This window comes from Lutra lutra, chromosome 16 (genome assembly GCF_902655055.1).
Source record: "Lutra lutra chromosome 16, mLutLut1.2, whole genome shotgun sequence".
Lineage (NCBI taxonomy): Eukaryota > Metazoa > Chordata > Mammalia > Carnivora > Mustelidae > Lutra > Lutra lutra.
The window spans coordinates 25,240,729-25,266,005 of NC_062293.1; the positions used below are offsets into that span (position 1 = coordinate 25,240,729).

The 25,277-nt window shown below is 50.5% G+C and overlaps 2 protein-coding genes across 4 annotated transcripts in view; both read right to left on the minus strand.

Annotated features, from left to right (window-relative positions):
• Positions 1 to 10,634: 10,634 nt before the first annotated feature.
• Positions 10,635 to 17,527, minus strand: SLC35B1 (solute carrier family 35 member B1). The gene is made up of 9 exons (XM_047708293.1): positions 17,302 to 17,527; positions 16,554 to 16,657; positions 15,865 to 15,995; positions 15,560 to 15,590; positions 14,825 to 14,982; positions 13,605 to 13,731; positions 12,743 to 12,849; positions 12,437 to 12,590; positions 10,635 to 10,886 (listed from the first exon to the last, which is right to left on the minus strand). Exons 1-9 carry the CDS (start codon positions 17,508 to 17,510, stop codon positions 10,834 to 10,836), a joined length of 1,074 nt encoding a protein of 357 aa, XP_047564249.1. The 5' UTR covers positions 17,511 to 17,527; the 3' UTR covers positions 10,635 to 10,833.
• A 2,521-nt stretch (positions 17,528 to 20,048) lies between these two features.
• The window catches only part of FAM117A (family with sequence similarity 117 member A), a 45,178-nt gene continuing 39,949 nt past the window's right edge, over positions 20,049 to 25,277 (minus strand). For all 3 annotated transcript variants that reach the window (XM_047709306.1, XM_047709304.1, XM_047709305.1), the window contains 2 exons: positions 24,395 to 24,545; positions 20,049 to 21,283 (listed from right to left, as the gene is read on the minus strand). In XM_047709306.1, coding sequence (XP_047565262.1) covers positions 20,983 to 21,283; positions 24,395 to 24,545 — 452 coding nt within the window. In that variant the 3' untranslated portion in view covers positions 20,049 to 20,982. The remainder of the gene's footprint in view (positions 21,284 to 24,394; positions 24,546 to 25,277) is intronic.

Below are 25,277 nucleotides of genomic sequence, written 5' to 3' on the forward strand. Positions count from 1 at the left end.
CGCAGAAAGCCTCCTCTGACCATCTATGCTATCCCAGACAAGGACCTTCCATTATCTTCGATCATGGTACTCTGTTTACTTCCCTCACATTACTAACAACAGTTTTTAATTTTTTGAGTATTTACTGGTTTATTATCGGTCTCGCTTAATCAACTGTAAGTTCCATAGCAGTCTGTTCCGCTCTCCAGAACGTCCCAGCATTGGGCACCGTGCAGACACGTGGTCAGCCGGCACTTCATACACACTGAACAAACGAAGGAGGGAACGAATGAATGACAGAGAGCCCTGGTCTTGTCTGGAATGTGAGGGAAGACTTGAGTAGAGGTTGGAAGCCTACCTAGAAGGTCAGTGTGGAGAAGGAGAATGAGGAAGGAAAACACCCCAGAGACATGGAGATCCTCAGGCCAGGGGGAGTGTGGAGACTCTGCAAAACTCAAGGGAAATGAGTAGCCAGAGACAGAGAGCAAGTGGGAGAATGGGGGGCACTGTGGAAGGTGGGGCAGAAGGGTTAGACAGAGCCAGCAAGCCTCTTTCCTCTAGGACCCAAACCCCAGGGCCCAGAACATGGAGGAATGAATTCCTGAAGGGACGTCAGGGCACTCTTGGCAGGAGAAGGATGACCCTTTGTCCTGGTTTTCCTTCTGCTTCTCCAGCTGCTCTTTCTCAGTCTCCTTTGGGGCTCTGCTTTTGGCCATCCTTTTTATATCCATTTTCCTTGGATTCTATTCGGTTCCTCTCCTCCTCACACTGCCCTCACTTGCCTCGAGATCAATCATTCACTTTCATGGCTCCACGACCACCCATCTGCTAAAGAATATTCCAAACCCATCTTGAGCCAGATCTTTCTTGAGCCTCCCACTTGACACACCCAACCAGCCTAGTTGACCCACATAGATAGCCTCAGGTGGAGGTCACCCAGGCACCTCAGAGCAGATCTAAAACGTGCTTCTCTTCCAGGTTTCTCTGTCCCACCAAGCAGCTGAGTCTGGGAACTGGGAACGACCCCCAATTCCTCCAGCCCACTTCGGACACACCTCCATGTTCTGACAATTCCATCCCTCAATTATGGCCCGGCTCTGCCTCCTTCCTTCCGTCTTCATGGACACTTCCCCAATTCTTCCCTGAACGGTGGCCACCTCCTCACTGGCCTCCCAGCCTCTGATCTTCCCCTTCCAGTTCATTCTCTGCTCTGCAGCCAGAGTCAGCTTCCTTAAATGTCAATCCAATGGACTTACTTCTTTGCGGGCAACCCTTCCATGGGTGCCCATGACCCTCAGGATAAAGTCCAAACTCCTTAACAGGGCGAAAGGCTCTTTACCAGGGACCACGCCTTTGTCTCCAGGGGTCTCTCCTACCCTCCCACCCTGCTTAGCAATACCAATTACCATCACACACAGAGCTACTTTCGATTCCCGAGAGTAAACCAAGTTCTCTCTTTTTGCTCGGGCTATTACTTCCTACCAGAATAGTCTTCCCCACACCTTTCCCTGCCCCCACCCCCACCCCCACCTTCGCCTGGCCAATTCTCTGCTGCTTCTCCAGGCTTTGATTTTATCCATCTGTTCCTCCAGGCAACTGTGCAAGTAAGACACCCCCCTCAACCCAGAGCTGGGGCTCCCCGCTGTTCCCCTCCCTGCACTTTCCCCCTAAGTCATACTCATCCAGGCCCCATCTGTGTCCCTCACTAGGTGGAAAGCTCCATGGTGGTGGGATTTCTTTTTCTTTTCCTCTATCTCACTTCTAGCACCAAGCTGTGTTTCTAGCACGTAGTAGGTATTCAGGTAAAAGCTTGTGGGAAGCATAAACAGAAGAATGAGTGATATAAACATTCCTCTAAGGACCTTGGTTCCTGACATTTCAGGAACAGAAGCCTCCAGCAGCTTCCTCTTCCGGCCTCCACTGTTTGGCCACAGGCCAGTCAGCAGGCTGGCCTTAGGCACTCTGAGCACCCACTCAGAGGCTCTTTGACTCACACCCTCTGCTTGGGAGCCCAGCCTTCCCTTAAAAGGCCACCTTATCAGAAAGTGCCTGTGATGGCATTTATGAGCTCTATTTTTAATCTAAGTTGGAAAAGTCTCAAAGTTAATTCCCAAGCCAAAGACATTAAACTCAGGAACGTGGATGAGCAAGGAAGCATCTATGTGACGCCTTTGAGTCACGGCTTCGTTTTCTGTGGCAAAGGCCTCCCGTCTTCCCTGTCAATGGGCCCTTGCTTTTAAGGGCTGGCTAACCAACTCTAATGCATGTGGATCCCACGTTCGTTAAAACTAGATCCTGCAGCCCTTAATGCCCTGGAAAATGGTGTCCTCTTCCCGAAGATTCTCTTCTGGGGCCCTTGGAGTAGAAGGCAGAACGGATTGCCAAACATCTCCCAGTTCATTCCAAGCAGTTTTCCATCCCCATCCCCAAATGGAAATGAATCGTGGGTGACAGCATTGCCAGCAGCAGGGCGGCTGGAGGAGAGGGCTCCCCATGAGCCTGGCCAGAGAGATAATTGGATAGAGGCTACAGTATGAGGAAAGTAACCCAGCAGGGCTGGCGAGCAAGTAGAGGGTCTGTGCCAGGGAAAGGATTTGCCATCAGAACCGCAGGGAGAGAGAGAGAGAGAGACAGAAAGAGAGAAAGAGAGAGAGAAGGTAAGAGTATGGACAGAGGAAAATGACAGCAAAGGATCCAGAGAGGGAGGGCATGGAGGAGGGAAGCAGAGGCAGAAGGAATCAGGTAGTTCATGAAAAAGGTCAGGAGAGAGGGTGCATGAATCTTCCTTTAACCCAAGTAGAGTAGTCTGGGGAAGAGGATGTTGGAGAGTCAGAGAGATGGTCAGTCACACTGCCTTGACCCCCACAGGAGATTAGAAATGAGAGCCAGGGGAACATATCAAAGGTTGTTCTTATTCCCAAATGCAAAGTACTGAATTAGCCACCATCGCTCCCTCTGGAAACATGGAAAAACTAGATTTCATTAAAGGGTGCTGGAACCCGGAGGAGTCTGGCCACTGTTGAGTCCCCTTCCCCTTTCCCTTAGCAAAAGCCTAAGCGATCCAGGGTCTGTGCCCCCCTTCCCCCCTTTCCCGGCTGCTGGAACACAGCCCAGGAGCACAGCCCCCCTCTGCGCCTCTGGCTTCTCTGGGACGGGGACCAGACTTAAAGCTTGGAGTCTGGGCTGAGTCAGCACCGCCTGTGGGAGACATTGCTTCCTGGAAGTCTTGCTTCAAAGCTTCTGGCTGACCAAGTGCTGGTAGGGAACAAGAAGTGCCCTGCCTGGGAGCTAGAGATGGCTCTGGCTTTCAAGAGACCTCTCACCAGAAAGAGAGTCGTGGGGCAGAAATTTCCCTAGTCCAGCTTCCAGAGTGAATCCTATGTACTTCAGCCTGCCCTGACACACTCGCCACTCTCGGATTCAGAAAATGGCATTTTCCAGACCTCACAAAAGCTTTCAGGGCCAAGATGGAGGCTCTGATTCCCGAATGATCTAGTCACTTCTCCTGAAAATTAGACAAAATGTACTTTCTAAGCCTCAGATGTCTATCTTCCAAAGGTACGTTCTTATTCATCGGGGCAGTAAGAATGTACATGAGATGCTCTGTGTGGGCACAAGGCAGACTCCTCTCTTGATGAAAAAAAAAATAAAAGGGACAGCATGCCATTCGTGGAAATCAGCAGACTGATCCAGGGGTCAAACTCCTGCTCTGTTTCTGAGGGGCTGTGACGGGGAGTCTAAGTGCCCCCCCACCCCTGCCGTCCTTCTCTTTAACTCACATGTTTTGACTCCCCAATGCCCGGCAAAGGGTCATTTTGATTATCTCGCTCTGCTCAAGTGAGCCCCCCCCCCCGCAACTGCTTGCAATGCAGTGGGCGCTCTAGCAGGGAGGCGGTGGGTGGCAGCAGCTGCCAGATACCTTCCCCTGAGGATGTATCAGTTGGTACCAAAAGCCTATATAAGCTCTTTCTGATCTCTGTGCCAGCGACTACAGGTCCTGGAAGGAAGCCAGGAGTCCACCGCAAGCCCTGCCTTCTTCTCCTCCCTCCCATCCGCCAAGAATGGGGAGGGAGGGCTTGGGAGCCCACCAAGAAAGGAGCTGATGGTTCTTAGACACATTTTCCAGCTGTCACACCTGCTAGCATGGGAACACACTCACACACACAGGCACTCTCGGCAATAAACTGTCTCAGGCTTCCTTGGTCCATCTGTCCCATGCCCAGAGCAGAAGTAATAAGAACTTCCCATCAACAACCTGTTGTTCGCCCATTTGTGTCCCTCCTCCCTCCCTCCCTTAGGTCCTTCCACGAGCATTGATTGATGTGTGGCACCTACCGTGAGCCAGTCACTGTGTTGGGGAGAAAGACACAAGGACTTGGTCCCCAGGGGAGAAAAATATCCATAAACATTAATCAGGGGCAAGGCAGTAACATAGTGTTGCCATAGGGTAGGGGGTGAACTAGTGGCCCTGGGCCAAATCGACCCTATCGGCGTGTTTAGTTTAGGGGGCAAAGAATTTTAAAAATTGGGAGAGTTCACGTAAAAATCGGTATTTCCATTTTTTTTTCCTTTTTTTGAAATGACAGATTTGGCAACAATCTGGAAGAGGTGGTAAGCCACTGTCCCCTTGGGACAGAACGCAGAGTCTCAGTTAGTCACAGCCACACCCCTCCACCTCTGTGCCCCAGCCCTTCCCTATTAACTCCAACTGGCTGGCTTCATTCGTTCAGGCTTCCTGAAACAATTGTGCACAGGTGGTAGAATTCGGGACCCTTAAAATGAAAAGCTGTTGGAGGACCAGAGGAGGCAACCATCAACTCTGCTGGAAGGGGTCAGATTGGTTAACCCCAGAACCAATTTTTTTTTTTAAGATTTTATTTATTTATTTTCCACTGAGCCACCCAGGCGCCCCACCCCAGAACCAATTTTAAGTGTCATGTTGATTTGATAACTTGCCGATTGTTCTTCCCCTCCCCACCCCCATCTATGGTGCCCAAGGGAGGGGCCGTGGTTGGCCGCCTAGTGCACAGTATCTCCGTGCGACGCTGAGTGCCTGGTACCCGGCTTGTCTCGGAACATGCTGGTGCGACATGTTGAATGAATGGAGACGCTGGAAGCACCAGGTGGGAAAGGGAATTCCAAGCAGAGGGAACTGTGGGCACAAAGGCATGGCAGTAAATAGTGTACAGGGAAACTGCAAATAGTTTGCGGTGAATGGGGATGCTGGAAGTGTGAGGTGGGTGGGATCACGGAGGGTAGAAGCAGCAGGAGTTGAAGCAGGGAAAAACAGAGTCTAGTGGGATCCCGAAGCCCTTTTCATGCCGCGCTCTGATGGTAACCATGGACCCTTCGAAGAGATTTAAGGAGTGAAGTAACAGGAGCAGATCTTGTTTCAGAGATAAGTCTGGCAAGGTGTGAGGTGGGGAGAAGGGAGCTCGGGAGGGAAGGCAGGAGCAGCAAATAGAATTCCATTCAATGCCCCACTTTCTCTTTCCGAGGCCCCGGAAGCGCCACTTGGGATCTATTTTAAGAAAATGGTGCCCCCTGCCGACGAGGTCTAGGCTTGCACCTCCCCGGGGCCAAAAGGGGAATTCTACGACGTTTGGCCCTGAGCAAAAAAGTACCTGCAGTCTCTCCGCGCAGGATGGCAAGGGGTGATGGCAAGGGAAAAGAAAGGCCGATGAGAACATGTGTAATAATGACTAATGCCACAGGCTTGTCAGATAAATACGCAACACTGGCTAAACTTGAATTTCAGATACACAACACATAGAAGTGTGCCTCAAATATTGCACATATAATTTGTGATATAAGAATTTAAGTATGTCAGGGGCACCTGAGTGGCTCAGTGGGTTAAAGTCTCTACCTTCAGCTCAGGTCATGATCCCAGGGTCCTGGGATCGAGCCCCACATTGGGCTCTCTGCTCAGCAGGGAGCCTGCTTCCCTTCTTCTCTCTCTGCCTGCCTCTCTGCCTACTTGTGATCTCCATCTGTCAAATAAATAAATAAATAAATAATCTTTTTTAAAAAGAATATAAGTATGTCACAAGTATTAGATGAGACATACTTATACTAAAAAAAAAATGTGTTGTTTATCTGCAATTCACACTTAGCTGGGCATCCTGTGTTTTTATTTGCTGAATGGGACAGTCCCAGATAAAGTGTGTGGAGGGGACAGGAGAAAACCAGAAATGACCTTGAATGGATCACTTTAGCTCTGCAACCTCACCCCACCCCTCCTCTAAGCACAGCTGGGGATGGTGCTTTCTCACATTTTGTAGTGGTGCCCAGTTACACCGTTGTATTTGGGAAATGGCTTTGGATTAAATGAGCCCCAGGATGATGGTGGATACTGTGTATGAACCCCTTTGAGAATCTGGAGAGCTGTGGACTCTTCATAGAAAAATGAACCGACCAGCTTGACATATGTATGAGCACTTGTACCATTATGCACACACAGACACTCTTATTTTTTCATGCACAGACACTTTTTCTTAAAATTTCAGGGACTTCCAAGCCTTCACATAAGAGTGACACATTCCTTCTAGGGCTGTGGTCTTGATGTGGCAGTTCTAGACCCTGAGTAGGAGGAAATGGTGTCCAGTCAGAACCTAAACGGAAACGTGGTGGTTCTGCTAGCTCTGGCCACCCACATACCATGACAAGACACAGAAGTGGGCAGCAAGAAACATTCAGTCCCTCCCCTTCGTAAATGCCATGAACCTCTTTCCTCTTCCGCTTCTCCCAGAAAGAACAGAGAATCAGGCCTATTTGGACAGAAAACCCACCAGCCCTTGTGGATTCATGCCTCAGCCAAGCGGAAGGCACTGAATGAAATCACTCCCTAGTCCAAGACCCTCTTTGTTCCCCTTCCCACCCTTCTTGCCATGGCAGGCATAGGCTGCTGGTTCTAAAGACTATGTCTGTCAGAAATTGCCTTTAATCAGTAGGTGAAAACCTTCCAGAGTTAATTCTGAGCTCTGAGCTGGGTGATCAAAGCCATGGCTGGAACATTTTGGGAGCAGATATTGGAGCAGAGTGTTCCAAGCCTCCAAGTTTCCCTCCTACAGCAGTTACTGGAAAGTTCTCTGATCCCCACAGCCTGCTCTCCTCCTAACCCTATAGAGGAAGGCAGAAAGTGGCCCAGGTCAGGGGGATGTTCTTTTCAGACTCTCCGAATGTTCTAAATGATGTAAAATCTGGTTGCGGGTTGCTTCCATCTTTGTCAGCATGTTTGTGTGACATTCCAGGGTCAGTGGACTGCATTGTGGAGTACAGCCCCCAAACTGACCACGTTGTATTGTGTGAAAAATCATAAGGATATATCCTACAATGTATTATCATAGAAGAGTATTTTATGTTGAACATTTTCTGTAACTAAAAAATTATTTCATCTACACCATGGTATGATTTCCAACTATAATTTCTTTGGAAGAAGGGTCCTTATCTTGGAGCGCTTCCTAAAATTTTTAGAGTTAAATGGCTTGTTGTAAGCCATATTGGTGATAGATTTTTTTTGTTTTGTTTTAATGTCCTTACTGAAAAAAAAAAAAGAAAAAGAAAAAGAAACCCCCCCCCCCATATTATTTGGAAATTCTACTGGACCAGGAAATCCAAACGACTGGGAACCAGTGGCTTAGCTCTCTGACCTCAGACATGTGAGAAGTGAAGACTCACTTTCGGGCCCTGCCTTCCCACAGCCATGGGACTTCTGGCTGATGCACTCCGGTGGGTTTCAGGCTCCCTATCCCAAATGCGGGGAGACTTGTCCTGGCCTAAGCTCTCCCCAGGAGGGTTGCTAGGACAAATTCTCGGGAACTAAAGAGCTCTGGGAAAGGAGTTCAATAAATATGTGAGATTGTGGCTCCTGAAGACAGCTGGTGTGTTTTCAGTGGGAAGAGTTGAATGATCCCGCAGAGACCCAGGATAATTTCTCTGCCGCGGCATCTGGAGAAAGTGACCAGCACCACCACTCATAAAATGTGCAAACTGTTCCACTGACAAGCGGGATCAGACAGCACAGGCAATAGGCCTCCTGAGGAGTTCTGCCTCTCCCCCTCTGAGGGCACAGGTCCAAGATGCCACTAGGACTCAGGGAATCTTGTGTTCTAGTTCATCTCGTAAGCACATACCCAGGGACCTACCGCAGGTCAGCCAGACTTCCCTAACCTGTTTTTCCATTTCTCTAAGGAACAGAGGGGCTTGCTTGGTCCTCTTTGCAAGGGTGTCACAGGGCTGTGGAAAAACACATCATCTGTTCTTAAATGCCTCGTCTGAAAGATGATCCACTGGAATGTTTAATTTCTGTCCCTTTAACAACAACATTCTTTCTTTTAATGTTTAATTCTGTAAGAGCTTCCCCCCTGCCCCGTTTTCACCCCAAATCACATTGGTGGGTCACTGCCCTCACATGAGATGGACAGACCACTTTTCCATAAGCTTGAGCACCAAAAACTGAGGAGACTAACCTTAAGGTTCGACCAAAATAGGCGTCAGGTATAGTACACCCCAAACTAAAAATACAGTGTTTGGGGAAACTGGTGCGCTGGCTCCCCACCCCACCCCCTTCTACACATAGCTGAGAATTAACTACAGATGAAAAGTCTTTTGATCTTAACAAACCTGAGGCATCGGGCCGCCCAGGGTTAGCGATCAACACCACTTTTGTTGGAACTTGCCTGGCATTTCACATTTATCAGCCCTTATGCCCTGACAGAGCGCTGCTGACTCCGGTCAAACCTGGCACGCTGGGCTCCCGAGATCCCGTAGGTAAGCACGTCACCGAGCTCAGCGACAGCTCACGCCACGTCTTCACCTGTTCCCCTTTGGGCTGAACGACAGCCTTAGGGCATAGTCACTGCTCCCACTCGACTTGACTGAAGGCAGGAGCAAGCGGAGAGGCCGGGCAGTTGAAAACCCCATTTCCCACTTGGCTTTGCTTCCTCCACCTTTCATCTTCCCACACGCTGCAGCTCAAGCCTCGCCTTGCCCAGACACTTGGTAGTTAGCTCTGCGCGTCTGAGATGCAATGGTTTATTTACCCGTCTCTCTACGAGACTGTGAACCTCCCCAGAGGGTAAGCCCTGGTCCTACTCAGCTTTGAACTCCTAACAAATTCACGGTGCGCAGCACACAGGAGTGATGGGTTAGATGGGTGCTGAGTAGATAGACCAGCAGCGGGCTCTTGGCACATGGTAGGTAGAATGGACTTGCTCTAGTAGCAGGTGTGAGCCGCGCTCGGCTCTGGAAGATTCTGTCTTGCTCTTCGTGCCTAGCATGAAGTGTCTGCGAGACAGCTAGTTGGGAAGTGCAGAGACTGGAGGTGGAAGGAATTGGTCCGATAGTTGGGACAGCAGGCCTGTAGGTCCCTGGCACTGGCCACACGCTCTGACCACCCATCCAAGCCACAGAAGACAGCTTGGAAGAACTAACAATCCAGAAGGGAAGGGGCTAATTGATGTAAGCTTTGGGATGGGAAAAAAAAAAAAAAAAAAAAACCTCAGAGAGGGGAAAGGGGGTGGAGAAGGAAGGAAGTTCGGCCAGATGTACTTAAAACCTCTTCTCTCAAGGAGCTCAGAATGAGAGGGGGGCCTTTGGGGGCAGAGCTGCAGAGACACCAGCACCCCTAGAGAGCGACAGGAGCTCAAGTGAGGCTGGCTTGAAAGGCTGGGGAGGGGTGGCGAGGCAGCCGCTCAGGAAGGAGGCTGGGCTCCCAGCTGGAGAGCCACAGGGCTGGGGCTGCGGAACAGATGGAGAGAAAGTTGCAGCTGGTGGAAATGCACTTTCATGTGTAAAGTTTGGTCCGTGGAGGATTGTGATTTCCAGCTCTGAAGACGGCCGTGGGCAGGTGGCTCCACTCCATGCTCCGCCTTCTCCCCCCATTGCCACCCAGGAAACTTGACGGGGGCTCTGTGCCAGCACCCAGCCACCAAGCCTTCCGCCAGCATCCCTTTCAACAGGCAGAAGTTGGCATGGGGACACGCTGGCAGGGCCACAACAGCAGAGGACTGCAACGCTTTAGCAGCCGAAGGGAACAGGAGAATAGGATTAATCCAGCCTCCCCAGGAGGAGACCAGGTGGACTGAGAACAGATTCAGGAGACAGGATGGAGGGAATCGACCTTCCCAAGCTGTTCATGATATATATATATATATCGGGTCTCCACTCCTGGTGGAGCGCAGACCACACCGGGTCTGCACTCCAGGCTTGAGCTCTGGCTGAAGAGGAGGCCGTGGGGAAATGTGAAACACAGCAGACTTTGAGGCTCTGGGCTCATTTCCACCCCTGCCCCCAACCTCAAGGGAGGCTTCCTGAGGAAAGACTGTATCGGGAGTTCTTAAGGAAATATTTGCCCACCAGAGCTTGAAGAGGTAAAGTGATTTTGACATTCTCTGGCTCTAACAGCCAACCACCTGTCCTGGCAGATTCAGACCCTCACCTGCGGGAACAGAGGCCACAAGGCCAACTGCAAATCTATTCAAGGTCCTCCATGCAACGCTTGGGCTCCCAGGGGAGTGAGCCACCCAGCCAGGTTTCCTGCACCCGAGCAAGAGTTTGGGCAAAGAGCATCAGGCTCTGCCTCTTCCTCTCCCTCCTCCCCTCGAGTTAGGCTGTGCTCCAGGTCATCCAGAACAGAAACTGCCAACTCTGTCTTATTAAAATCCAAGTGCTTTTTTCAGAATATGTGATTTTGCTTCCTTTTCTTAAAAAACAAATCAAAACAAAAAACCCCACAAAAACCAAAAGCAGACTGGAACCCAGTCCTTTATCCTTATTGTGTCCATTTGCCCAAGAGATGTCCGTATTTGAGATAATAACTTAAATATTCTCGAAGTGGAGGTAGTCTCTCTCTTCCTAGTGGGATGTCTTCTTGGCTCCTTTCCCAAACTTGGCATCGAGACCGAGACCTATGAAAAGGGAGAAGATGGGCTTAACTTTATGACGAGACATGAAACCTACCAATGATTTTGAGAGTAGCATGGGGAGAGGGGAAGGTCAGCTTGGTTCTCCAAAATTAGGGCTTTAAATAAAACGAACTCCAAACACTGGTTTTATAGAACTCCCTCAGAGAAAAAGTAAGGCATCAAATGAAAAAAATCACCAAAATATAATCACATATGTATTTATATAAATATATGTATATAAAGTTACATATATAATTACATATATACAATAAAATACAGTAAAACTTAAAGAAAAAATGTCAGTACTTCTTAGCTAGTTCTCTCATCTCATCCATAGCAACACAGATTGGTGGGGAGTAAGTACAACAATTTTATCTGCTCAGCGTCTGAGGAAACCCGAGTTGCTGGAGGAAGATCACTAAAATGAAATGCTCATTAGGAAGGGTGGATTAGAGGAAAAAAAAAAAAGGAAGGGTGGATTAGGAGCAATGCTTGCTTTTTTTTTTTTTTTTTTTTTTTGGCTTCCTCTCCTTTTTTTTTTTTTTTAAATTTTTTTATTTTTTCAGCATAACAGTATTCATTATTTTTGCACCACACCCAGTGCTCCATGCAATCCGTGCCCTCTACAATACCCACCACCTGGTGCCCCCAACCTCCCATCCCCCACCCCTTCAAAATTCTCAGATCGTTTTTCAGAGTCCATAGTCTCTCATGGTTCACCTCCCCTTCCAATTTCCCTCAACTCCCTTCTCCTCTCCTTCCTCTCCTTTTTAAAAAACATCTTCTCTAAAATAACTAAATCAGGGGTGTCTTGGTGGCTCAGTGGGTTAAAGCCTCTGTCTTTAGCTCAGGTCATGATCCCAGAGTCCTGGGATCAAGCCCCGAATGGGCTCTCTGCTGGGCAGGGAGCCTGCTTCCTCCTCTCTCTCTCTGCCTGCCTCTCTGCCTACTTGTGATCTCTCTCTATCAAAAAAATAAATAAAGGGGCGCCTGGGTGGCTCAGTGGGTTAAGCCGCTGCCTTCGGCTCAGGTCATGATCTCAGGGTCCTGGGATCGAGTCCCGCATCGGGCTCTCTGCTCAGCAGGGAGCCTGCTTCCCTCTCTCTCTCTCTCTGCCTGCCTCTCCATCTACTTGTGATCTCTCTGTCAAATAAATAAATAAAATCTTAAAAAAAAAAATAAAAATAAAATCTTTAAAAATAATAATAATAAATAAAATGAAATGAAATAAATCAATTTCATAAATACATAATTCAGGAAAAAAAATATCTAATGTTCTGTCACAGGGCACCTGGGTGGCTCAGTCGGTTAAGCATCTGACTCTTGATTTTGATTCAGGTCATGATCTCAGAGTTCTGAGACTGAACCCCGAGTTGGGCTCCATACTGAGCAAGGAGGCTGCTTGGGATTCTCTCTCCCTCTGCTCCTCCCCGCTCCCTCTCGCTACCCCCCCACAAAAAACCCAAAACTTAAATAAAACAAAAAAAGGAAAAAGCAAGCTCTGTGACTGCTGCTCCATGTGCCCAGAGATGTGAGCTCCGCAGGGAACTTACCCAAGAACACGAGTATGGTGCCCACCCACTGCAGGGGGCTGATAGGGTTGGCGAAGAGTATCACAGAGGCCAAGATGGTGAAGAACTTTCGAGTTGTGGTGATGATGGAGCAGGTCAGGGGGCCAAAATACACAACTGTCATGAAGATGAAGCTCTAGAAAGACCGAGAAAGTGGGGTCAGGCCGGCTCTTGGGGCTCTGCCCCAAGGTCAAAATCTGTGGCAGTACATCAGGGCTAGTCTTGCCACCGTCTTCCCGGGTCGGTCTTTCTCGGGGAAGCCAGGCTACCCGGTCTTGAGGTACTTACCTGACCTAGAGCACTGGTCAGGCCAAAGAGCAGGATGTTATAGATGATGGTAGGGTATCTTTCGGCAAAGCTCAAGAACTCCCAGAGCTCCCCAGTGAACAGGATTCCTGGGGAGAAATGGTAAAGAATGAACGGAGCACGGAGCCTGTGTTGGCACCCATGTCTGTACAGCCTGGGAAAGGACCCCACAAAATGGGGTGTGGACAAATGCAGGGACTGAGTTCACACTAGGCATCCTGCTCCTAGTTTCCTGATGAGAGAAATTAACCGCAGACTCTTCCCAGAGACGCTTGTGAGTCAATTAGCTACTTCTGCCAAAATCACTGGAAGCAGAGATCCTCAGACGTTGGGAAGACACTGACCCACACATCCCCAGCTCAAGGCAGCCCCAAGTGCTGGCCACTTCCAGCCATCAGCAGCCTCCTCCATTAACCCCACTGTGCTGTACAAAAAATACTTCTTACACGCGCCCAGATTTGAAAAGAGGTTAGGAAGCACTGATTTAAAAGCACATGCATTCGTATTCAAAGTACAGTCAGTATACACCAAATACCGGTATCTCATCTCTCTCAGAAGGCGAGTTCCCAAGGCACCCCTGTGACCTGCCTACCCCATGTCCTCCCAGGGAAAATGTCACAGGTCTGCCTATGATCGTGCCAGTCATAAGTAGCAGGAAGAGCCTGCCGGGGAACGTTTCTCCAGGAAGGCTTTTCCAGGGGCTTGGACAGAAGGGCATCTTGGGGCCGAGACAGGCCTTTGACCTGGGCAAAGTTTGCAACCGGAGTCTGAGCTAGGGATCCGTTGGAGGGCAACAGTCTGCCCTCTGGTGACGTGTGGAAAGAGCAGCAGAGCCGCTCCTTACCGGCTCCCAGCAGCAATGTCGACCAAAGGTTGATGTTCAGCATCATGTGGTTGGAGCCTGTTTGGTAATGAGCTCGCATGTGGTCCTGGGAAACGCCCGTCAGTCCATCCAGGGTGAGAGATAATAACTGGAAAAGAGAGGGTGCCCCCTGCAGTGAGAAGGCCACCGGGGCCCCTCCCTAACCCAGGACACAGGACTCTCACTCTTCACAAAGCTACCATTCAGTCAGGAGAGATAGTGCTGGCTGCCCGCTGCCCCACCCAAGCACTAGAACTATCTGAGCCACAGAGTAAATATAATCAGAGTGGGATGGGAGGCAGTGCCACGAAGCCTGGAACATGTGCCGAGCCACGAATTTTTCCCCGTGAGAGTAGAGAACAGACACCTGGTACCGGCCTGGTAGCCTCCTGGCATGGAGGAGTGCTCCAGACTAGATTCTCTGCTCCTACTGCCTGGGATTAGAAGCCTGGGCAAAGTGAGCTGCTACTTCTGCCACTTCACAGCCGTGTGACCATGGCAAGTGACTTAACCTCTGTCTGTGTCTTCATACGGAAAATGGAGCTAATACTACATACGCTATAAGGTTACTGTTGTAAAATTAACCAACTAGGGGTGCCTCGGGTGGCTCAGTCGTTAAGCGTCTGCCTTCGGCTCAGGTCATGATCCTGGGGTCCTGGGATCGAGCCCTGCATAGGGCTCCTTGTTCTGCGGGAAGCCTGCTTCTCCCGTTCCCACTACCCCCTGCTTGTGTTCCCTCTCTCACTTTGTCTCTCTCTGCCAAATAAATAAATAAAATCTTTTGAAATAAGTAAATTAAATAATAGGTAAACCACTGGGAACAATGCCTAATACACAGCAAGCAAGAGCTACTCCAGTGTTATTTTTAAACTCTGGCTTCCAGGTTTCTCAGAAAGCCACAGTGAGAAACATGCCATTCCTTCCCTATTTGCTCTCAGGTCTCTCTGGCCTCACACCAGCACTTAAATGCAGGCCTCAGAGTTACCCCTCAGGAGAGCTGAGATGTTGTTCAAGATTTCAGTCTTCCCGCTGTGGCCTTAGCAGAGCGGGGACCACGCAGCAAGAGACAAAGACCCGAAATGGGGGGCAAGGAGCATCGCAATCTCCCTCTTGACACATAACCGGCCTTTTGGATGCCCAGGTGGGATGCTCCTTGGTTGTGATTACTGGAAAAGGCTGCCTTTCCCACCAGGATCACATACCAGAAGCAGTTCTCCGTAGCCAACTGTGTGTTCTTCCATCCCAACTACTTTCTTGGGTTTGTACATGAAAAGGGCCACTCCAGCCACAATTAGCAACACACACAGGTACTTGGCCATTGGGTACTTCTTCTTCAAGAGCGTAACTCCAAGGAGCATGACTACAGGGAAGAAACAGTGGAAAATTTGGATACCCACAGGCACTGATGAGCCCGACACTGTCCTCTTAGGAGACTCCTGTGAGAAAAGAATGTCTGAGAAAGAAGGCCTACAGAAGCTATGAGGAAGGCGCAAGGCTGGCACCTGGATAGACAGGGTTGAGCAATGGGGAGAACAAAGGGCAGAAGGCAGGGAAAAGGCAGAGAACAAAGGTGAACGATCCAAGAAGGAACAAGGGGAAGAGTGGGAATAGTGGATGAGTGAGAGGTTGAAAGAAAGAAACTGACGATCAAAATGGGACCTAACTCTAATGACAATGTAAGCACACAGGACACCAAAATGACTGGCATGTGAAGCTGACTTGGTCAGCCTCTAGCTTCCAGCCCATGTATACCCTACACCACCAGAGGTGATACAGAGGACAGAATGGCAGGTGGAAGGGATGGAGGGCTGGCTTTGGAGATAGCTGTGATGGGATGACAATCGGAAGGGACACACAACTCTAGCAGACCGAGCAGAGAGCCTACTAGAGGAAGAATGACGATGGTAGATAGAGGGAGACCATCTGCTTCTGCTTACCTGGGATTGGCTTGCAGGATTTACCAAGGACCTGAAATGAAATTCAGCAAATAGTATGTGAGCCTATGGGATGTGCCAGGCACTGTGCTAGGCACTCTGTTAAGAAAAGTCATATGGGGTCTGCACCAGAAACCACAGCCTATCACGGCCAACCCACCGCCACTAGACCTCAGATCTGTGGCTCTTTGGCCTCTGAAATTCTCCCAACACAATCTCTTTCATTTAAGTCACAGACCTGAGCGAAGAATTCTTAGTTCTTTTCAAACAACTTCTGAGCCAACCCTCATCACACCCTGAGGTTTCACCTGAGTCGGATAGTTGACAAACTGCAGTGCCGAGTTGCTGGAGACCATGGCACCCAGATAGGAGACAGAACAGGCGGCATAGAGCCAGCTCCGAGTGCGATCCACCCTGGCAGTGTCAAAAAACTGGATCACTGGGAAGAGACAAAAAACGTATAAGAGAAACCTGGTGAGCCCGGGATGGGTCACTGAGCCAAAGCTGAAGCCAAGTGAAAGGAAATGTGTCAAAGAAGACGAGAAGCACAAAGTATTTCTGTCTTCTTAGACTGGGAAATCTCTGAAGGTTATTCAACTCTCCAATCTCACCTATACCTAACACAAGACCACATGCAGAGCAGGAATGGGGGCTCATTCAGTTCAAGGGACGAGTTAGCTCTGCTGAAGCCCCTAGGGAACAAAGAGCAGCTCAAAACATGTTTGAAGCAGACACATAAAGGAAAATCAAAGAGAAAGAAAGAAAAAAAAAATTAACTGTTCTCAATGGGGATCCGGCACACAGAATACCCATTCTGTGCACATTTCTGACTCAGAAGTTGGGTCTAATTTAAGGAAATAGGATTTCACCCCATTCCAAAGCCATTAGTTCTGAAGACTGAACAGACAGACTTTGAAAGCACTAAAGAAGGTGGGAGTGTTGAAAGTTAAACCTTAAAAGTGGATAGGGATTACTAGATTACGAGATAGGTACTCACAGATCTTGGCAAACACAGCATTGATCACACACTGAATGAAGACCAAAGTTAAGGCAAAAGTGAACGTCTCCTGCTTGGCTCCCTCCCCATACTTTCCTCTTGTTCTAAGAATGAAATTATGAGAAAAAAAAAAAGAAGAAGAAGAATTAGTGTATTTCACTCAGTGTCATCTAGTATGTCTAGAGTTACCGAAAGCTTTAAAATGATCTTGCTTCTCTGGATGTAAGGTTCACTGGCCTTATTCACAATAGGGGCTGATTTTATTGGATCTAGAAGCCAGACATCCCAGCCTGCTGATCCGGTAGCCTAGAGAAAGAATATCCGTAAAGGATGGAGCTAGAGGAAACGTGGAAAATTGGACAGTAAAACGGGGTACCACAAGCAGCAGATGAGGGGATGTGGGCAACACATGCAAGGCCGAGGGCAAAAGAACCAGCTGTCTGCAAACATGTGGAAGTAGCAAAGAGGAGCTAGTAAGCAAGGAAACCTGTGTGGGGGGTAGACTTCTCAGCATGTAAAACCCAAGCCCTTAGAACCAACAGGGAGAAAAAGAAGAAAAATAACCAGGTCCCGAGAATCCGGAGACCAAAATCTGAGCAGACTCAGCCGCAGCTGCAAAGTCGTCGGGGGGCTGGGAGGGCGGGAAAGAGGGAACACCCGAGTCAGGGGCCAGAGGCCCGCAAACCGGGCCACGGGGGCGGGGGGTGGGGTAGGCAAGTCTGCGCTCCCGCCCCGGGGATCTGCTCACATCTTTTCCTGCAGGATCCCATAGTAGAAATAGCAGACAAAGACGCCAAGGAAGCAGAGCGGCAGGCGCAGCCGGTCGGGCAGCAGGGAGCTGCTAGCGGCCATGAGACGCCCGGACGACCCGACCGGAGACCCGCTCACAGCCGGCAGCGGCGGCGGCGGCGGCGACAGCTCCAGCCGGACATCGCCGACCGGCGACAGGGGCCTCATAGGAGCTGCATGCGACCGCCGCTCAGTAGGCCCCAGCAGCCACCGCCAGAGCTGCCAGCTCAGAGCCTCCGAGAAGGAAAAGCTTCGAGACTCAAAAACCGTTCCCAAGGAAAGGACACCAGCCCTGGGACCTTGCCTTCGTTCCTGATGGCCGAAAGAGTCACTGCCCCGACATTACTGCCGAGCCCTCGGGCTCTTCCGATCAGGCAACTCCGAGGACAACTGCGACTCGGAGCTCGACGGGATGGCCTAGGAGCTATGCGGGCGAGGAGTGACGACGTCTGTGGATGTGGAGGTCACCAATTGGTTGCGCTGTGCGAAGACAGACAGGTGAGCTGGAAGGAGGCCGGCCCGGCTAATCCGAGTCTCTTCGCGGGTCGGCAGTAAGGCTTCCGCTGGGTCCTAACGCCAGGGAATCTAGTGGAACCTCAGCGCCCCCTAGCTGCTGCCCCGCGTCGGCGCCTCACCTTCTGCAAGAAGAACGTTCAAGGGCGGCGTCCTCCTTCTAAGGGCCCTCACTAGGCTTCAAAGGGGTAACTTTACCTGTCGCCGAAAGTTTTCCCAGCCCGGAAACTTGGGATAGACAATTAGTAGCACCCTCCCTTGATCGCCTCTCGACTGTTCTGAGGATTAAATGAGCTGAGGTTTGTGAAATTGTTTCAAAAACTGTAAAGCGTTCTATGCAAGTTTAAGGCATTGTTAGTCATTACACGTTCTCAACTCTGATCCTACTTCTTCACATCCTAGAGGTGGAAATGGATGCTTACCGAAGCGGATTCCCTCCCGTTACACCTCAACAGTAGAACAAACCCTCATGCCGCCCTCCAGATTTTCCCGTTCGTGACCTCCTTTTGGAACCTCTCCCTCATCCAAGGGTTGGGCCTCCACCTGAGGGCCCCAAGACCTAGGGCAAAACCCCAGGACGTTCCACTACAACCTCCAAGCCCCACTTAGTCAATGGACCCTGGGCTGCTATCTGGGTAGAGGCTCCTTCTCTGCTTCTGACAGCCCACTTCTTTGGCACAGCCTCAGGCAAAGGAAGGAAACTCCGGGCAGCACCACACCCATCACTCCCGGCCTGACTCACTAAGGCTTTGGGGGTAAGGCCAAACATCTTTCAGGGGGAGGGGTAAGAAATAGAAGACAGGATCTGTCCTCAATCCCCCATCTCAGTGGGGATAGGGCCCCCACATTTGTTCTCTCGCCCAGTGGCTTATTCCACGGAATCAGCCTGTGGCACCATACAGTAGCTGGGGTGAGAAACCTGGGTTCCACACCCAGCTCTGCTGCTTCCCCAGCTGGGACTTCCAACAATTCTCTTGGCCTCTGAGTCTTTCCTCATCTGAAAATAATGGGAAAATAGTAACAAGTGGGAGAGCACTGTGGTTAGAAGCATGGGCACTGGATTCAAGTGATCTGCTTCCCCATCTCAGTGCCCCCACTTTGTATCTGCGTCTTGGGGGTAAAGTTATACAATCTTTCTGTCCTCTCATCATTCCAGTGGCATCTATCAATTTCTCTCATTGGGTTGCTATGATATTTTAGTAACATTTTATGTCAAGCACTAACGCGGTATCTGATGCTTACTGAGCTGGTGAATGGTCTTCTGACATAGATTCGACTGTAGTTATTTTTTTTTTAAAGATTTTATTTATTTATTTGACAGAGAGAGATCACAAGCAGGCAGAGAGGCAGGTAGAGAGAGAGGAGGAAGCAGGCTCCCTGCTGAGCAGAGAGCCCAATGCGGGGCTCGATCCCAGGACCCTGAGATCATGACCTGAGCCGAAGGCAGCGGCTTAACCCACTGAGCCACCCAGGCGCCCCTCGACTGTAGTTATTGTGCCTGACCTTGGGGTAGTCCGACTTTTCACCCATATGGTGGGGATAATATGTCGTGAAAATGTCTGTAAATTGTAACGCGCCATCAGCACGTCGGGATGGTTATTGAGTTCTCCCCAGAGCCTCTGAGCTCTTACAGGTGCAGCACTATAAAGCTGAGAGGCCGCAAACCCCTGTGTGTTCTGGGTCCTCACGAGATGGAACTCCAGAAGGGCTAAAGCTTCCCTAAAACTGGGCCAAGAGATTCAACCCGATGACCATTCCCTCGTCCTGTTCCCCTTGCCGGTGCAAGGAGCACCCACAATGTCAAACTTGGTCACCATTGCTTCCTCTCTGAAACCCACTCTCCCTAGGGAGAGTTCCCAGACTCATCCAAGAATTAGTGACTTCCCCCACTGACTCCTTCACCCCACCAACACCACGCTCTTCATTCTGGACAGCCTTTCCGTGGACCTATTGCTTAGATGTCCATCTAAAGAATCCCAGCCTGGTGACCTGAGGACAGGGACTCTGTGCATCCATTTAATACCCACATCCACATAACGCCTACATCGTAACGCCCACATGCATACAACACCCACATCCATATCATCCCATGCTAAGTAAAGACCCCTCTTGAAGACAAGGATGCTCAATATAACACGTTCAATCTCCATCCCATTCCCCTCCCCTAAAAATGTTTATCAGAACCTCAAGCTGCTGGGAATACTTATTTATTTGGTCTATTAACACGAAGATCTGCAAAAAAACAACTTCTAAACACAGGATAAGAAAACTTGAAAATTAACATTCTTCAATTTCGTGTAAGCTCTGCAGTACGGAAAATATACAAACTTCAAACAGCTGCAAAAATAGTGTCTTTGGGAGAAAATAGAGTTTCTACATCGATAAAAGAAAAATAGGCATTTTTCTAAACCACCCCAGTCCCGGGGCAGGTGGGGGGGTGTGTGGAGTCGCCGCTTGTCACCGGGAGGAACGCTAGCTCTCCCTCTCCACCACCACCCACCTGGGGCTGGGCAAGCCAGGCTGCCGCTGAGGACAATCTTAGGGTGAAAGCGAGATGAAAATGCCACTTGGGAAAAACGCTTGGTTCCCCCCTCTGCCAGCAGCTCGATTGGTCAAGTGTTTTGGCCCCTTTAGGGCTGCTTTGGTTAGCTCCTCCAGTGAGAGGGAGGCAAGGGGATGGGGGCTGAGAGGATGGGGCTGTCTCTCTTCAGATCTCCTCTTCCATGTCTGTAGAGGAGAGGGAAGGAAATCTGTGGGGCTCCCTCTCCTTCCATCATGGCCAGCTTGCTCCATGACAAGGTCAAGGGCCCCACAGACAGTCCTTTGGACTCACACCCCAGGGTGAGGTGACTCAAGACCTTCAGGTGAATTTTCCACCAAGTGAGAGAGGCGGCAGGAACACAGGTGTGACTTGTGAGCTGCCCAGCTGCTAGTGGAGAAGGCAGGTCCCCTCACATTTGGAGGGGCTAGTGTCCCTCAGGCGGAGGACGCGGGGCTTTGACACAATCAATGAAAGTGCTCGAAGGCCGCGAGGGAAGGGCTCCCTCATCCCCCACCTCAGGGGAGCGAGTGAGGGGCCTGCCACCAAGGCACTGGTCTCCATGGCGAAGTGGTAGGGTTGGGGCCCTCAGACCACCAGGGAACTCTGGAAAAGCACGGGCTCTTCTGACGGCGGGGTGCGCTGCCACGGCTCGAACGGCAGCGAGGCGGCTTTGGGGGCCTCTGGATCCTTCCGAGGCGGAGGCCTGGGGCTGGCAGGGGGCAGGGGGGACCCCGGGCCTGAGGGGCAGTTACGGAAAATGAAGCCCATGCTGGGGAAGAGGGGCTTCATCAAGCTGACAGGGCAGAAGGCCGAGCCGGTCGGGTTGAAATGGACTTTGTTCTTGTCAGGACAGGAAGTCAGGAAGGCCAGGTCAGGGCCTGGGGACCTGGAGATTGGAGAGAGAAACACACACACACAGGGAGAGAAACAGCCAGTGAGAAGGGACAGGAGGTGCCATGGCATCAGGGGAGCAGGGGAGCTGGGTTTCTGTTCAAGCAGGGTGCTTACTCAAAGTTACTCAAAGAACTACAGGCCACGGAGCAACCACCAGTCTTTAAGCTCAGTCGTCCATTTATGAGAAATACAGCTGAACAGGAAATCTACTTCAGCTAGAAACAGGAGGGATTGAAGCTAAATGGGAAGGGGAACTTCCCGACGAGATGATTTTAGAAGAGGAGACCAAGGGATCTTTTAATTTGAGAGGTTTCATCACTACAGTGTTTTGAGGGCAGGCTGCTTGCCTAAAAGCAGAGACCGAGGCAAAATGATTTCCTAAGACACTGCATAGCCTGAAGCAGGGTCTCTCAGCATAAGCACTATTGGCATTTTGAGCCGGATAATCTGTGGTTGTGGGGAGCTGCCCTGGGCACTGGAGGGGGCTTAACAGTGACCCTGGCACCTCCCCACTAGAAGCCTGGAGCACCTGTGCCTCCCTTAAGTTGTGACAACCCAAAATGTTCCCTGACATTGTCAAATGTCTCCTGGCGTGGGGGGGGGAATGTGTCCTATTGAAATCTACTGACCTAAGGAATCTCATTCTTTTTTTTTTTTTTTTAAAGACTTTATTTATTTATTTGACAGAGATCACAAGTGGACAGAGAGGCAGGCAGAGAGAGGAAGGAAAGCAGGCTCCCTGCTGAGCAGAAAGCCCAATGTGGGGCTCGATCCCAGGACCCTGGGATCATGACCTGAGCTGAAGGCAGTGGCTTAACCCACTGAGCCACCCGGTGCCCCAGGAATCTCATTCTTGAACACATTTGAAAAGTGTGATTTTCCAAAACCCTTGCTCAGACACAAGGGTAACAACCCGGGTGAGAAGGCGGGCCAACATTCGACCTTCGACCAGGAGCTCTGGGCTCTAACTCAACAGGTGGTCTTGAACCACCCTCCCAACCCCACTCCTCTGATCATGTGGAAGAAACAGAAGGATGAAAGGAGGGAGGTCAGGGAGTTCTGGAATAATGAATCCCTATGATAAGACGAGGAGCATCTGGCCATACTTTAAGGGGGAAGCAGCTGAGAAGCCGCTGGTTGTGAGGGCTCCTAGGAAGGTCAAGGTGTGGTGCGATGGTGAAGCTCTGTTACCGGGAGATCCCTCGATCGCCTTCCTCTTCACGTATAATGTACAGACAGGAAAATGCACTTCGTGTATAGCATGGTAAACTGATGACCATTCTAACTGCAGAATTCTAGTGATTCCAAACCCAGGAAGAAGGAGACAGCAGGAGGGCAGGGGTGAGCCCAGGGCAAGAGGGGGAAGAAAGAGGTGAAGACCCCTGTGCTGGGGGTCTCTGGGAAGGCCTGGGGTCCCAGCGGAGTCCACAGCGGCCAGGTCTCCCCTGACCAAGAAGGGTTTACAAGAATCCCACCTTACAGACAGTGAGGAATGGGCAGGAAAGGGGAATGCTCTCAGTGTGTGCATGCCCACCTGGGGAAGGTGCCCCAGGAGGCCAAGCCCCACTCAAAGGACATGAGGGTGGATGGTTTGACCCTGAATGGCTTGACTCCCCTCCTGGGAAATCCAGACCATCTTATAGGATCAGCAGCTAGGAAAAGGAAAATGAGACAGAAGAACTGTGAAACACAAGAACTTTCCCAATGGGCAAGCTGATACACGGGAGAGGCCCCACTGAGCTGAGAATTTCTCTCCCAGGGCCTCTTGGAAAGCAATCTATAGGTCACCACCTCTTTGTTTGTTTTTGTTTTTGAGATCATGACCTGAGCCAAAATCAAGAGTCCGATGCTTAACCGACTGAGCCACCCAGGGCCCCAGGAGTCACCATCTCTCTCAAAGGATTAACGCAGGGGCAGGAAGCCGGAGGAGATGGCTTGAAGACCCGTGTTGGCAGTCATGAGTGTGGAAGAGTCAGGAAAGGCACCAGCCTCATTTCCACAAGTAATCCCAGACTGTGGCTCCTCAAGCGTAACGTGGACTGGGGAGAGACACACGAGCCCAGTCTGCTTAAGGGGCAAGATCTGGTCTTTTCCTCCACACCACCCCTGAGGACCCAGGGTTCTTGGACAGCTATGTAGTGAAGCTGGGAGCAAACAGCCTGGGGGGCCATGTTTTCTCCCTAACTCCCACTCTGCCTTCGAGCTGTACCCTCTGTCGCTACCACACACTGTCCTCTCCCTCACCTGAGCTGAAGCTCAGGCTTCAACGACTGGAGCTCTCAAGGCTCCAACCCTGTCCTAGCGACATCTCAGCTCACATGGCCAGGAAAAGTCTTCCTGACTGAGAATCTGTCCCGCTGACTGTGAAGCTGGTGGGGGAGGAAGGAAATGAGCTCTTTGGGGTGCCTGCTATGGGGGACCGGGTGGGTGTCCGGAAAGGTTCAGCCCTTGATCCTCTCTGCTGATGGGAAGGCACTGTGGTAAAGAAGTCAGTCAACATCAGAACAACTTCTGAACTGCCCCACCTGGCTTGGGAATATTCCACAGTCCTTCCTTGTAGGGACTGGAAATTTCTGTCTGGGAGTTCATGACATTTGAACTACTACAGCCTCAGGGTGAAGACTGGGAAGCAGGGAGGAAGCTGTTCAGGCCCCCCTCCCACCACTCCACTGGGGACAAGACACTTCCCCTCTTTGCCTGAAAAGAACTACTAGTATGTTCTCTCTCTCTCTCCGATTACCATCTAGCAAACTCACACCTTTCCCAGGGATGCGGGGGGGGGAAGAAAAAAAACAAAGGGTTTGGGTTTCAGATCTCTTTCCTTTCCAGCTCCCCTAGCACTTGTGGCTGGCATGTGGGCAGGGAGCAGGTTTCCACAGAGATCATGATAAGCAAAGATTGAAGGGCTCCGAGTAGGTAATGTCAACAAGTTTGGTCGCGGAAAAAGTGCGATCCGGAGCATCTGAAGTTGACCATGGCCCCAGGCCGAGAGAGAGTCCAAGGCGGAAGAAGGGCCTGTCAGAGAGGACAGCACGGGGCTGTCACCCCCATCCCGACCCCACCCTGTCCTGTCCACGGTGCAAGGTCCACAGGAGGTACTCACACGGCCTCTTCGAACACACGCACTCTCTCGCAGCCTTCCGGGGGCTCCCGTTTGAAGACATAGCTATGATTGGGCCGAGGGGAGGCAGCAAAGGCAAGGACCGGAGATGGGCTGCTGTCTTCAAGGCAGGCTGGGCGGCCTGGAGAGGAGGCTGCAAAAGGAGTGAAGCTGAGGTCAGTGGAGCTGAAGGAAAGGAGGCTCTTTGCCTTCCTGGGCTCAGGCTTCAGTGTAAAGGGGTGAGACTAGGACACGTGGTGGGGGGTTTGGCAGTGTTATGCTAATAATCCACATTGTCTGACCATGCTTTACCTGAAGACAGCTTTGAGGCAGCTTATGAAAGTCTGTACCTCGTTACGCAGAATAAAAAATTATAGTTGAGGGGTGCCTGGGTGGCTCAGTCAGTTGGGCGACCGACTCTTGATTTCAGCTCAGGTCATGATCTCAGGGTCCTGAGATCGAGCCCCACGTCAGGCTCCATGTTGAATGGGAAGGTTGCTTGGGATTCTCTCCCTCTGCCCCTCTGCCTCTGTGCTCTAATATGTAAATAAAAAAATCTTTTTTAAAAAATATAGTTGTTTTGATGGAAAAATCAGGTCCAACAGCAATTCTGTATTCCCAGGAGGCAGACTACAATTGGGACTCCAAGTCGTCATTAAAGGAATCTTAACTTCTGTCTCCCTGCTTTTTTCCAAGACCACACCACCCTGCTACAACATATCACAGCTTCGTCCTCTCCACAGTGTTGCGAAGCTATCCCTTCCTCCAGGAAGAGCTCTTGTACAGTCTTTACTCAACCCCACTCGTGGGATAAAATCCCTCTCCCTTTCCACGCAGCGAACATACTTGGTCTAGGTTGCCAATATGGACTTTATCTGTATTTATC

Bases quoted from the DNA above. Each gene is read 5' to 3' on its own strand.
- SLC35B1 (XM_047708293.1), bottom strand. From the start codon at position 17,510: ATGAGGCCCCTGTCGCCGGTCGGCGATGTCCGGCTGGAGCTGTCGCCG. The intron at 15,996-16,553 runs GTGAGTACCTAT...GTCTCTTCCCAG, and splicing joins TGCTGTGTTTGCCAAGATCT to TGATCCAGTTTTTTGACACT. The intron at 12,591-12,742 runs GTAAGTACCTCA...CGGTCTTTCTAG, and splicing joins TGACCAGTGCTCTAGGTCAG to AGCTTCATCTTCATGACAGT.